At 43.3% G+C, this 13368-nt stretch overlaps 1 protein-coding gene across 5 annotated transcripts in view; it reads right to left on the reverse strand.

Moving 5' to 3' along the window:
• The window catches only part of ATG16L1 (autophagy related 16 like 1), a 101970-nt gene that overhangs the window by 70826 nt on the left and 17776 nt on the right, over positions 1-13368 (reverse strand). For all 5 annotated transcript variants that reach the window (XM_082249970.1, XM_082249969.1, XM_082249968.1 and 2 more), the window contains exon 2: positions 3438-3531. In XM_082249970.1, the coding sequence (XP_082106096.1) occupies positions 3438-3531 (94 nt within the window). The remainder of the gene's footprint in view (positions 1-3437; positions 3532-13368) is intronic.

Below are 13368 nucleotides of genomic sequence, written 5' to 3' on the forward strand. Positions count from 1 at the left end.
CACCTGAAAAAGAAATGGATAATCGCATATTTTTTTTTTTTTTTACTTACCTCGTAGCGAAGAAAATATATACTTACCTTACTTCCTTCTTCCTCCTTCCTCGGCCGCGGCCCGTCGTCACTTCCTGGCTCTGCAATGATTCCTGGGAGCTGGACGTGATAGCTCCCAGGAATCATTGCGCCTGCACCGGCCCCGACGTCAGTTCCGGGTCGCGCGCGTCATCCCCTTCTAAACAGCTTCTGGGCATGCCCAGAAGCTGTGGAGGGGTGACGCGCGCGACCCGGAAGTGACGTCGGGGCCGGCGCAGAGCATCGTGGGACCACAGAAGGCGGAAGAAGACGCCGAAGAGGACGCGCTGGCTTCAAGCTGCCCACATCTGAGATGGCAGCGCTGGACAAGACGTTTGCAAGGTAAGTATTTCGTCTTGCAGGTAAGTGCAACCCGGGACAGATCAGAGGCTAGCCATTGTGGAATGCACTAGCCCTGACTGTCCCGGGGTATTAAAAAAAAAAAAAAAAAAAATCCAGGGTGGAACTCCGCTTTAAGCACACAGGCTACAAGAAAGCACACAGGCTACAAGAAAATAGCGGCACCATGAGGCTCCAAGAGACCCAGCCACCCCACAGCCCCAGCGTCAGTGAAGGAGGGGATTGGCCCACAGGGAAAACCAGACCAATAAGGGGGGTGCCTAAAGGGAAGGAGGGGAACCTAGGGGCCTGACCGTCCCATGGAGGGGCCCACGTCAACCCCAAAATCCTATAAGGGGAGAGGGGGGACAGTTACTTACCATACCAGGAACCAGACAGAACCTCCACTCCCATCAAAATGGGGGGCTGTAGACCATGAGGAACGCTACAAAGATACGACTAGGGCCGAGACCCGGTCGTATGCGACCTTGCGAGGCATTTCTATGTCACGGCACGCCTAGTGCAGAGCTGAGGTCTGCGCGCTCGCGCTGGCCAGACTGGGATGACCACTGGATCAAGATTATCCAGCCTGTTTCCCAGTTCGGCATTTGATTGTGTATCTCACAGAAAAAAATCCAGGAGAAAAAAAAATTATTTCTAAAAGAAAAAATTGCCAGGGCCAGTGATCCCAGTAGGGAACTAGGTCCTTACTCCTGACTAAGCAGAAAAAAAACTGAGTACATATAGCAGAGAGAGGGAGTATACTGGAACTGCATGTAGGCATAGCCAGACTTTTTTTTTGCCTAGTGTCCTACTCCTGTAGAGGGCAGTATAACCCAATGATGAATAGGATCAGGAGCGGTGTCCGTCAATGAAAGAAAGGGAAATATTATCAGCAAGTATAAGATCAGACATTTTGTGAACAGATCACTCTAAATGTCTGGTCTGACAATACCGAGAGTCTGTGACATATTTCTGGCAGTGCCATATGAGGTGATATCATCTGTGCAGACATCCGAATGCATACTGAGGTACCTGTCTGAGATCAAACTTCCTAATTCAGAATGCAATTCTATGGCTTTTGCTTGGCCACAGCTCAAGCCATTGGCATGATATGCAAATGCAATCAAAATAATACTGTTCACTCTGTAGTAGTAGATGAGGAGTTCTTGAGTCATCTACAGACATCAGTGGCACATTTAGGTACATTAAGACCAAAAATGCCTTTCCCTAAATAGGCACGTTTGTAATCACCTGAACAAACACCTGCCTACAGATGAGTGGGGGAGAACACCAGCTTATCATGGGAAAGCCCAGTAACAAATGGCTAAAAAAAAAGCTTTTGATCCGCTCTTCTTTGAGGAAGGTCGTTGTCCCTCTTTGGCTATTTACGATCTGGCCACAAGTGGGCAGATGGAGCAAAGATGATCTTTAGGTATTCTCAAAACATAAACCGCTTTAAGTTAGGAGGCAGAAGATTGTAAGCTTATGAGTTCTGAATAGAGATGGGCTAGGCCATGTTCGAGCTCCCACGTACCTGATCCCACCAGGAAACCAACACTGCACACCGCCAATCACAAGCAGTAAGACATTTCCTGATCTGTGCAGCTGCGGATCAGGAAATGTCTGACTGCCTGTGATCAGTGGAGTGCAGTGTCCGAGTCCATCTCTATTTAGGATCATTTGTGCAGCATATATAAATATGCTTAAGTGATCCAATAGGCACCACGGTTTGACCAAATTGAGGCCACCAATACTAATCTTTACTGGTTAGGCACAACCCCTCTCTTATTTCACAGGACAAGTAAGCGCGAGGACTCTTGTGATGTTTGGTGTGGCTGTTACTCATCTAGGCCAGTGTAATGCACTAGAGCTTAAAGCCGGACATAGACAGTTCAAATATCAGCCGGTTCAGCAGGGACCATCGGAGATTCGAACCATGTATAAGTAGGCTGAATGTACCCAAGTTGAGATACAAGTTGTGGAACAACCAGCCTAATTACATGCAATTATTGCTAGCGGCTATCATAACCACTAAGAGTAATCACAGTGTTCTCCAGGTGGGGATGGCACCTTTGAAAAAGTGAACTTATCCTTTAAGGCAAAAATTATAACATATAATTGATAGTACAGTCTATAAAGAGTGGGGCAGATATAGAGCTAAAATGGCAGACAATGTGGTGGATGGGATATAGCGGTTATCCAGAATGTGGATTGGGGCCGTCAATGATTCCAGGGAAGCCTGGTGAGAAAAATAGGTCAGTCTGCCTTTAGGAGGCTCGCTGGGCCTGGAGTATGGCCTTTGGAAGAAAATGAGTGACTGCAGGCTGGCTGCCCTGACCCACAAGTCCATATTCCAGAATGTTTGCTGTGCAAGAGCATGTAGGGAGTTCAACCACCCAATTGTGAGTTGTTGAGGCTAAACACAAGCCTACTGCATGGAAGTAAGAAGTAATTTTATTTCTTTTACTGCTAATGTGAAGCATTATTTTCTGATAATTGTGTACATGAAAATAAATGTGGGACCAGCACTCCCTCATAGGACTGTATATTGTATGGTACCTTCCTGCCACTGCTACCATTTGAGCACATTCAGTTACAAGAGGGAAAAAAAAGGTTAAGTAATCAAATGGTGGTAAATATAGGGCTACTAGACGATCACTGGAAAAAAACAGTTCATCAGGTCAGTTTGAGCAAATATAAACTGGCAAATCACAAGCAATAGCAGCAATGGAAGTTTATAAATTGAACTGCTTTTGTATTTACCCTTTATAAACTGATGTGTAAGTAAAGTATTTACAGTGCTGCGTACATTGACAGCAATATACAGTATACATTGGTCAGAAAATAAATAGGCCTGGTGCGTTTTTAAAATAATGAAAGGAAGTATTTCATTTATTTAAATGGTTAGCTTGGTTAGCAAGAACAATGCCTTTATTTTTGTTTTCTCTACTTCTCACTAATGAACTTAAATTAAAAAAAAAGAAAAACATGCATGAATGAACGCCTTACATTTTTCGTCTGCACTACCTGGTGTCATGTCGGCTCTGTAGATCATACTTCTCCGCCTGTAGTTTTTCAGCCAAAACGGACTGAAGGTCAGATTTTTCAAGCAACCTGTTATCTGTTGAGAGAAAATTGCAATCAGTGGGCAAGGAAACCTCTCTGCCTCAGGGATCATCTATGCACAGCCAGCAAGCTCCATGCCCTTGACCCCTGCCATGTAGATTCTCATTCCCCAGAGAAGTCAATATCTACTACTGCAGTCCTCAGCCACAGCAATTGACCATTGAACTGCTGGATCTTTTGAACACTATTGTGAATATTATTGTAGAATGCTATTATCAGTTAGCTTTGCAGGCACATTGGGGTTGATTTGCTAAGAGAATCCAATGCAAAATCTGGTGCGGCTGTGCATGGTAGCAATCAGCTTCTAACTTCAGCTTGTTCATTTAGGGCTCTTTCACACTATGTGTCCGGTGGACGGACTCCGTTTATCTCAGCGGGGGATTGATCCGCCGATCCCCCGGTGAGCAGGAGGATGACAGCTGTTCTCTGCACTGTGTGCGGAGACACAACTGTCCGTTCCCCATACATCTCTATGGGAAAATCGGATGGGAACGGACCGTCGGTCCGTTCTCATCCGATCCCATCTGATCCGCTGGACGGATGGAAAATAGGGTTTCCATCCATCCAGATTTGACGGATCGGATGTCAGCGGACATGTCTCCGCTGACATCCGATGCCCCATAGGGATGCATGGGGGGACCGTTCAGATCCGCCAAAAAAATGGATAGGCGGATCTGAACGGTCCGCCTGTGTGAAAGAGAGCTTAAGCTTTGGCCAAAAAGCCTGGAAGCGGATTGGTTTCTATGCAGAGCTGCACCACATTTTGCATTCTCCAGGTTTAGTAAATTAGTCCCATTAGGTCTACAGCAGTTTACTAGTCTGATTTGAATTAAGCCCTTGTTCACATTGAATGTCGCTTCATCTGAAATCGCACAATTTCAAAGCCGCATGTCAGTGCGAATTCAGGTGCAACTTTGAAGAAATCTGTGCAACTTAATGCACAGATGTCTATGCAAGTCGCACCCGAAATCTAAAAAAAGTAGTGCAGGAACTACTTTTTCAAATTGATGCGGCACCGCAAAGTGGGTGTTGCATCAATTTGAACATGGCCATTGCTGGCAATAGGGTGCAACTTGTCATGCGATTTGACCTGTCAAGTCGCATGACAAGTTGCTCCAATCTGAACGAGGGCTAATACTCTGAAGGAATAGATGTTCTCCTATACAAGTTAACTTGGTAGCAAACCTGACCATTAATGGACTCTTTCATCTTTCAGCGAAGGAGCAAACTGGTTCTGGACTCACTGAAGAGTATCAAACATTTACAACTCCAAAACCCAACTGTTGACAAAAGTTTATCCGTATTAATTTATCTGCATAATATAGAGCTGCACGATTCTGGCCAAAATGAGAATCACGATTTTTTAGCTTGGAATAAAGATCACGATTCTCTCACGATTCTCTGTGTAACAAAATAAATTGGGATAACTTTACTGTTACGTTTTTTTTTTTATTCATTAAAGTTTATTAATTGCGTTTGAAAGACTGCTGCGCAAATACAGTGTGACATAAAATATTACAACAATCGCCATTTTATTCTGTAGGGTCTCTGCTAAAAAAATATATAAAATGTTTGGGGGTTCTAAGTACTTTTCTAGCAAAAAAAAAAATGATTTTAACTTGCAAGCAACAAGTGTCAGAGAAAGGTCCAGTCTTTAAGAGGTTAAACTTCCTTTCTCCCTGGCAGAGGGAAGGAAAAGATACAAATGTAATCATTTTGTTTATATTTACTGGGAGACTTAATGCTGATAGGCGTTTGCAGGAGGAAAGATACAATGTAATCATTTTGTTTATAGTTACTGGGAGTTTTCCACAGCTGTTTTCTCTGCCCCTCAGCTATGCAAAGAATCGAGACTATGTCAGGTTTAGATCGTCAGGGGGGGTGAATCGAGATCGCGATTTTCATACGATTAATCGTGCAGCTCTAGCATAATATATGCTGTGACTTTCTAAGATGTTAGAAAGCTTGCCTTACAGTGCACTATGGTACTGAATTAAATTCTGCCAGGATCACTATCCCCTTATATTCTCCCCATAATTCCACAGGCCTTCAGGGAGAAATCAGTTATGTGGTCTGGTTGGTGCTGCACAGGTGCTTGTCAAACTTATTTCTACCAAGCCCAGGCCACACTCTCCTACAGAAATTTCCAGAGTACAGAGAGCAAGAAATGTCACCAGCACACCATGGGTCTCCAAAGTTGGGTCCAAAGCTTTATTCCGCGATCACATAGTTACAGCAAACAGCAACGTTTTGGAGCCATGCAGGACCCCTTCATCAGGCATGTGACGATTGGATCCAATTCTGGAGACCCATGGAGTGCCGGTGACATCTCTTGCTCCGATTGTTTACGGTTCCAGACGTTGGTTGCTTCAGCACCCACTTTTATAAAGCCACTTTTACAGGAACGTGTGTATTGGGAATAGTATCAGAGTAAAAGCTTGGGTAAATAAATTAAAGTTTAACTGCCTGAAACGTGCAGTGGCAATTTAAAATATCAACAATAGGAGTCTTTTTTTTTTTTTTTATTTATTTATTTTTTTATTTGCTTTGCAAATGCCTCAACATTTGTGCAAGCGTAACAAATAATACCCATAATGGTTGTAATGTGTGTAATAGTTTCTGTTCTGTCTCAGCATCGATTGTACCTGTGACCCTCTTGTAGATCCCCAGTCTCTAAGTGTGTGCAGCAGGTTGAATGATGGCTTTAACAGATAGTTTACTCAATGAATAAAGACTCCAGAGGTGTTCTCCAATGCTTCTTTATGCTTCAAGTTAGCAAAGGCATAAACATAGAGGCTTTTCCATAGGTAAATTTACAATGAAGTTACACAGCTTCCACACTCTGCAGTCTCCTCAAAACAACTAAACAAAATGGCAGTTACAGCAGGAAAATGGAGATGGGAGAAACCATCTAACCAGAAACAACAGGGGTGCTAGGAAGATACCAATAACATAGCATAACATAACATGTAATAACAACTGCTAGACAGTTAAAGCTGCGTGGCAGCACACTCCCCGCCTGGTATCGTGAGATACCACTACACAATTATTTTCCATAAACATACAATTAACATTGCATACAGTAGAATGCTATGTAGCCCTCTCCTCTAAGCTAACTATGCTAGAGATCTAAGTGACTCCTTCACATAACACTGAATCAGAATTTTTGGAAGCAGGCATAATTAGGACTGTCTCAGTGACTGGTCTCAGGAAGGTTTTTGGGCTCCTGTCCTTTACAATCCTGACTTCCACACTTCGGACCTTTCCATCATCACTAGCAATGGCCTTTGAAATAACTCCAACTGGCCACTGGATCCGATTGGTTTGCTTTTCTTTTAGAAGAACCAGGTCCCCTTCCTTTAAGTTAGGCTTCTGGGTTTGCCACTTTTTACGTCCTTGAAGAAGTGTGAGGTATTCCCTCCTCCATCTGTCCCAGAAACAATCTGCAAGGTATTGAGCATATCTCCATTGACGTTTATATATGTCCTTTTCATCAAAGATGCTCTTTGGCGCTGGGATCTGTCCAATTTTCCGGCTCAATAATGCAGCTGGAGTTAAAACAGTTGGACATTCTGGGTCTGTGGATACAGCTGTCAGCGGTCTTGAGTTGATTATTGCTGCGACCTCAGCAAGGAATGTAGTAAGTACTTCATGGGTAAGACGTGAAGAACTCACATCAAGCAACATAGAATCCAGTATGCGCCTTGCCATCCCAATCATACGTTCCCATGCTCCGCCCATGTGTGAAGCGTGTGGTGGGTTGAATTTCCACTGGTTTGCAGTGGCGGAGAAGGTGGCCCTTGGAGGTGGCTCTGTCTGAGAAGCTCGCTCCCGCAGGGGTTTGTTAATGCTCTGGGACGCTCTCTCGCTATAATTGAACTGGTTGGTCAGTTTTCTCTCCTTCTTGTTCCTGGATGGTATTTCCTCACCTTCTGTCCATTCTTCACTAGCCTGAGCGTCAGACTTCCCATCTGTATCTTTGTCTCCCGGCTCTGTGGAGTCGTTGGTCTGAGTCTCTTCAATGACTCCCAACTTCGCCATCTGTCGCCGCGCTTTATCAGAGTCTTCGTTTAACATGTTTCCATCCAGGGAGAAGTGTACGGCCAGCTGGTCCACGATGCTAATGGGTTTGTAGGCCAGTTCCTTAAAACTGTACCTCACAATGTTCTGGGGGGCATGAGGGTTGTTTGCAGTCAGGATACGAGTGAATTCCTCCTTAAGTTCAGCCTCGCTGAGTTCCAGCTGGTCCGGAGGCTTAACCAGAGTCTTGGCCTGCATCCATTCATCAGCTCCATCCCCCATAACTGTGGAGTCATCTTCATCCTCCAAATTTCTTCTTGAGCAGATGTTGGAACTCAATGCTACAACTTCAGGCCGGATTTCCGGATCAGTATCTGGATCCTCCAGGTAGAAATCGATATCTTCTTCTGAGTTTGTAGAAGACTGGTCCATTAAAAACTTGGGTTCTGAAAACCAAATGGTTTGTGTGAGGACAACTGCTGGCACTAAAATCTTCTGCATGAATGCTAGAAAGTGCTCTCGCTTCTCAGGTTTGTTACGGAGAGTTTTCTTCAGTGCAGCAAATCTGGTTAAAGCTTGTTCTCGATTGTTAGGGAGAGTAAGCCTTGGTACTCGGAAGGGTACTGGAGCTACCCAATTGTTGGAATTGTCCTTGAAGAACTCTTCATCCGTAATCTTAATGAGCTCCTTGTCTTCGACTGAAGGAGCAATCTTGTTGTCATCACAAGTAGTCTGGTACACTGAATCACCAAAGTTCTTTTGAGAAGTGAGATTGCAGTTAATGCTTTGGAGTGCTTGATATGGAACTACGTTCTTAAAATCAAGTCTTTCCTTCACATAATAGTGCGATGGACATTTCATCAATTGACAGGTAACATTAGTTTTGTAGGAAGCTACATCCAAGAGCTTGTGAGATTGGTCTAAGCAGACTTCTCCTATTATCACCCATCCAAGATCGAGTTTCTGGGCCTGAGGAGCATCATCTGGACCGTTACATAACTCTCTTATTTTATGAACTCTAGGAATGTCTCTCCCTAGTAGAATCAAAATCTTAACATCCTTGTTAAGTGGTGGAATGTAGTTAGCAATGTGACTCAAATGAGGGTGATGACGTGCAACCTCTGGTGTGGGGATTTCTTCTCTGTTGTTCGGTAGCTGATCACATTCGATTAGAGTTGGAAGAGGAAACTCTGTGTCCTCATATTCTGATGCAACTACGAAGCCATGGGCTCTTCTTCCAGAAGTATTGACCTTTCCTGCACATGTCTGCAAGGTATAGGACCAGGTCTCTCCTTGAATGTTGAATAGGTCAAAGAATTCTGTACTGGCCAATGAGCGATTGCTCTGATCATCGAGTATGGCATACATTTTTATGGATTTTTGTGGACATCCTTCAGGAAAAACTCTTACAAGACATATCTTGCTACAAGACTTGCTATGAAGCCCTTCTCCACATACCTCTGTACACCTTGTGGTTACGGGGTCGGCATATTGCTCAGTTCTCTCCCCGCCATCATCTGATGTAGTCTTGGGGTTGCTGCCGAGTGAAGGTTTCCTTTTGAACAGATCTGAATGAAGAGCGTCCACATGTTTGTCACTGTTGCAGAGAGAACATCTGATGGCGATCTTACAGTCTCTAGCTAAATGATCGGAGGATGCACAACACTTAAAACAGATATTATGCTCTTTGAGAAATGACTTGCGTTCTTCAATAGGCTTGTCCTTAAATGCACGACATTTGGAGAGAGAGTGTGGCGCATTATGAATAGGACACTGTTGATTAAGATTGCTAGCTTTGATGTCTGTAGCTAAGACGTTGGATGCTATCGCGGTCTTCCCCACTGCAATAGGATGCCTTAAATCCTTGAATTTACCGTTGGTGGCAATACCCCTTGAAGTACTTAAAGGAATGGTGGTTGTATCTGGATAGAAGAAGCTTGGGTCATTCTTGGATCTTGCAACCTTCCGCACGAACTCTGAAAAATAAGAAAAGGGAGGGAAGGAAACACAATGCTCATACTTATACTTTGATCCTACACTAGTCCACTTTCCCTGAAGATAACTAGGCAACTTTGCTACAATAGGATTTACGCCCTGAGCAGTGTCTAAATAGCTAAGACCTGGTAAACTAGGATCTAACTTAGCAATTTCAAGTTCTTGAAGGAGGTCACCTAACTCTCTAAGCTTATGATTGTCCTTAACAGAGATTTTAGGAAAGTCGTTAAGTCTCTGGAATAAGGCAGATTCAATGACTTCGGGGCTCCCATAGTCTTGTTCTAGACGTTCCCAGGCAGCATCAAGGCCTGCTTTAAAGTTATAAATGTAGACAGATTTAAGTCTCTTTACTTGTTCTGAAGATTGACGCCCCAACCACTTTATTAGTAAGTCAAGTTCTGCTTGAGGTTCAATGTCCAAGTTCTTGGTTACCGCCTTAAATGTAGATCTCCAACTCCTGTAGTTCTCTGGGCGGTCATCAAATCTAGACAGTCCAGTTGTAATCAACTCTCGTCGAATCATATACTTGCTGAACTCTGCAATGTCAGTGCTTTCAGTTTTTATAGCCACAGGGTCTACTGATGGTGCGCCGTCTTGGACCATGGTTGGTATATGATGTTGGCTGGTAGGTAGAGAGAAAGGTGTTGCATACGGGTTTAATCTAGGTAAGGGTCTGTCATCTGAAGGTCTCTGAGCATTTGAAGTTAAAGAGAGCTGTATCAAAGGGGGTATAGAGTTCATTCTGTAGTCTTCTGCTGTGCCCTTGTAATCTCTATGCACATAGGGTTGTGGTGGCACATGAGCTGCGTAGGTTGATTCACTTGATTTTGTGACGTGCGGTAGTTGTGGAGGGTCTCTGTTAGTAGGTGTGTCTAGTTGACCAGCTTGCTTTGGCGACACATTGCCTTCTGATCCACTTGCTTGATGATTATGAGAAGAATCTCCAACTGTAGGTGGGACTGTATTGTCGTGGTTCTGAGTTAAGACAAACTGTAGGGTCCTTTCCACAGGGTCTTGAAAAGCAGCCAAGCTGGTACAAGCTGCTCCTTCTTCTTCCAATAGGGCTTGTTCCAAGACAGATAACTCTGCTAAAGCTACTTCCTTTTCTCTATTCTTCTGAAGAATTTCTAGCTGAGCCTCTGTTTCTGCTTGTATTCTTGCCTGAATGCGTTTAGCTTCTGCTTCCTTGCATTTAGCTTCTTCTTCCTTGCATTTAGCTTCTTCTTCCTTGCATTTAGCTTCTGCCTTGATGGCTGCTTCTTTTTCAGAGCAGGCGGCTTGAACCTGGGCTACTGCAACCTTTTGGCGAGCTTTGAGTATTTGGTCGCTCAGTATTGACCTTATAGAGCAGGACCGCAAAGACTTAGAAGAAGATTTATGATATGAGCGGGCAGACCTAGAAGATTTTCCTGAGTGTCTTGAAGAAGCAGAGTTACAGGATATAGTCTCATATAGCTGTGCCAATCTCCCTTCTATCTGTGCCTTTGCTTCAAGATATGTGCTATGCCTCTGCTGGTCATTAGAAGTAAAGTCCTTTAATTCCAATGCAGCTTCCTCTATGTTGGAATGTGACAATAGGGAATAGTACTTCTCAGAAAGTCTTTTATAATTCTCAAATGCCTTCTTAACCCTTGAGAGAGCAGTGTTCAATTGCTCAGAGTTGTTGCCAGTTTCATTAGTGGCTGTTATACAACTTAAAGTCTTTTCCCATAATGCAGTCAGGTTACTAGAGGTTTCTTCCTTACTTGCTTCATAAACCTCCCTTGCCTTCAAGGATGGGTGAGGGGCTCTGACAGGACGAGCAGAATGAAGTAAGGAGTCTGCTTTATCTTGACTAAATGCAGGTAACTCTGTGAGATCTCTGTCAGACATAATAAGTACTGTATTTCTGGTGTCTTGTTAGAAATCTGCCAGAGCTCAGCTCTGTAAGTAGTGACTTCTGTTATTAAGCAGGCTGGGCTGAGGTATTTTTTGTTACAATAGTGGCTAGTGCTGCAACTAGTTCAAACTGGATCACCTCAGAAGGCTGTAACAGTAATGAAGCAGTAATAGGTGGCTGGTTTCATATGCAGAGTAATGCTTCTGGTGACTCACAGACAAGTTTGGTACTTACAGTTCTGAAGCTGTATATTACCATGGACATTTACTTCAAGTACTTTTTGGAACTGTACTCTCTGAAGCTGTGTATTCCTGGAAATTTACTTTTTGAAGCTGTGTACTCCTGTAAATTTACTTTTTGAAGCTGTGTACTCCTGTAAATTTACTTTCTGAAGCTGTGTATTCTTGTAAATTTACTTTTTGAAGCTGTGTACTCCTGTAAATTTACTGTTCTGTCTCAGCATCGATTGTACCTGTGACCCTCTTGTAGATCCCCAGTCTCTAAGTGTGTGCAGCAGGTTGAATGATGGCTTTAACAGATAGTTTACTCAATGAATAAAGACTCCAGAGGTGTTCTCCAATGCTTCTTTATGCTTCAAGTTAGCAAAGGCATAAACATAGAGGCTTTTCCATAGGTAAATTTACAATGAAGTTACACAGCTTCCACACTCTGCAGTCTCCTCAAAACAACTAAACAAAATGGCAGTTACAGCAGGAAAATGGAGATGGGAGAAACCATCTAACCAGAAACAACAGGGGTGCTAGGAAGATACCAATAACATAGCATAACATAACATGTAATAACAACTGCTAGACAGTTAAAGCTGCGTGGCAGCACAGTTTCCTTGTTGACTTTTGCTCGGTGAATGTAACATTCCCAAGCATTCCATTTTAGGAGAAAAATATCTGCAAAAATATTCGACCATGAGAGTAAACATTAATTCACAGAGAAAATGGCCTATCACTAAAGACTAGGAACATTCAGAAAATAATGAAGACAACTGCAGTGTGTACAGTCTACCTTGTGCGTAGAACCAAACAAATGAGTGTTCGGCAGAACAAAGCGCCAGCTAGATTGTGAAAAGAAAAATTTAGCACAACGATTGCCACTGCTGAACATGCCAGCTTCCTTCTGGTTATTAGGGAGCTGGCACCCACAGAAGTCCCAACAACTAATGACTCATTCCCACCCAGAACATTCAGCTGAATATTCTGGGTGGGAAGTCTATTCCAAACTGACAGGTGAATGTAAACAAACAGTGGGGACAGTGTAGATAACAAAAACAGTGTGCAGTCGCCTCTATAATTCATACCAGGCTCTTTAGGTCTGGTATGGATTTTTAAGGGGGTCCCCTCAAATTCCACAGCAGCCACTTTAAGTCAGGTAAGGATTTAAGGGGGAAACCTCATGTTAAAAATAAGAAAAAAAAATGCAGCCTCCTCCTCATAATCCCAGACCATTATTTAAGCATGCAGCCTGGGTGACCAGGAAAGGATGGGGGGGAATTAGCATGCCCCTTCCTGCTCCCTAAACCATAGGGAGCGTTGCAAGGTAATGCTATATTCACCCAGCGAGAAGACAACATGGAAACTTTAACACACATATTACAAACATGGCATGAGTATTGAGACATGTAAAGCACATTTTTTATAAACTGACCTCATAAAGACAATCTACCTGGCTTCTGCTCAAACTGGCTCTGACATGTCAGCCTGTATTACTGTTGGGGCACTACTTTGTAAGGTCAGCACTACATAAATTAATTTAATAACTGAAACTGCTACATATCTACGACAACCTTTGTAAAGCAGGATTTGGAATACAATTCCAACAGAATTACAACTTGAACCTTGAAGCAGTGTTCATATGTGTTTATTGTTTCATTTGCGTTGCATAAATAGAAAATGCCACATGATCTGTTTTTTGCAGCTGAACTGT

This window comes from Pelophylax lessonae (assembly GCF_965119305.1).
Source record: "Pelophylax lessonae genome assembly, chromosome: 3".
Taxonomy (NCBI): Eukaryota; Metazoa; Chordata; class Amphibia; order Anura; family Ranidae; genus Pelophylax; species Pelophylax lessonae.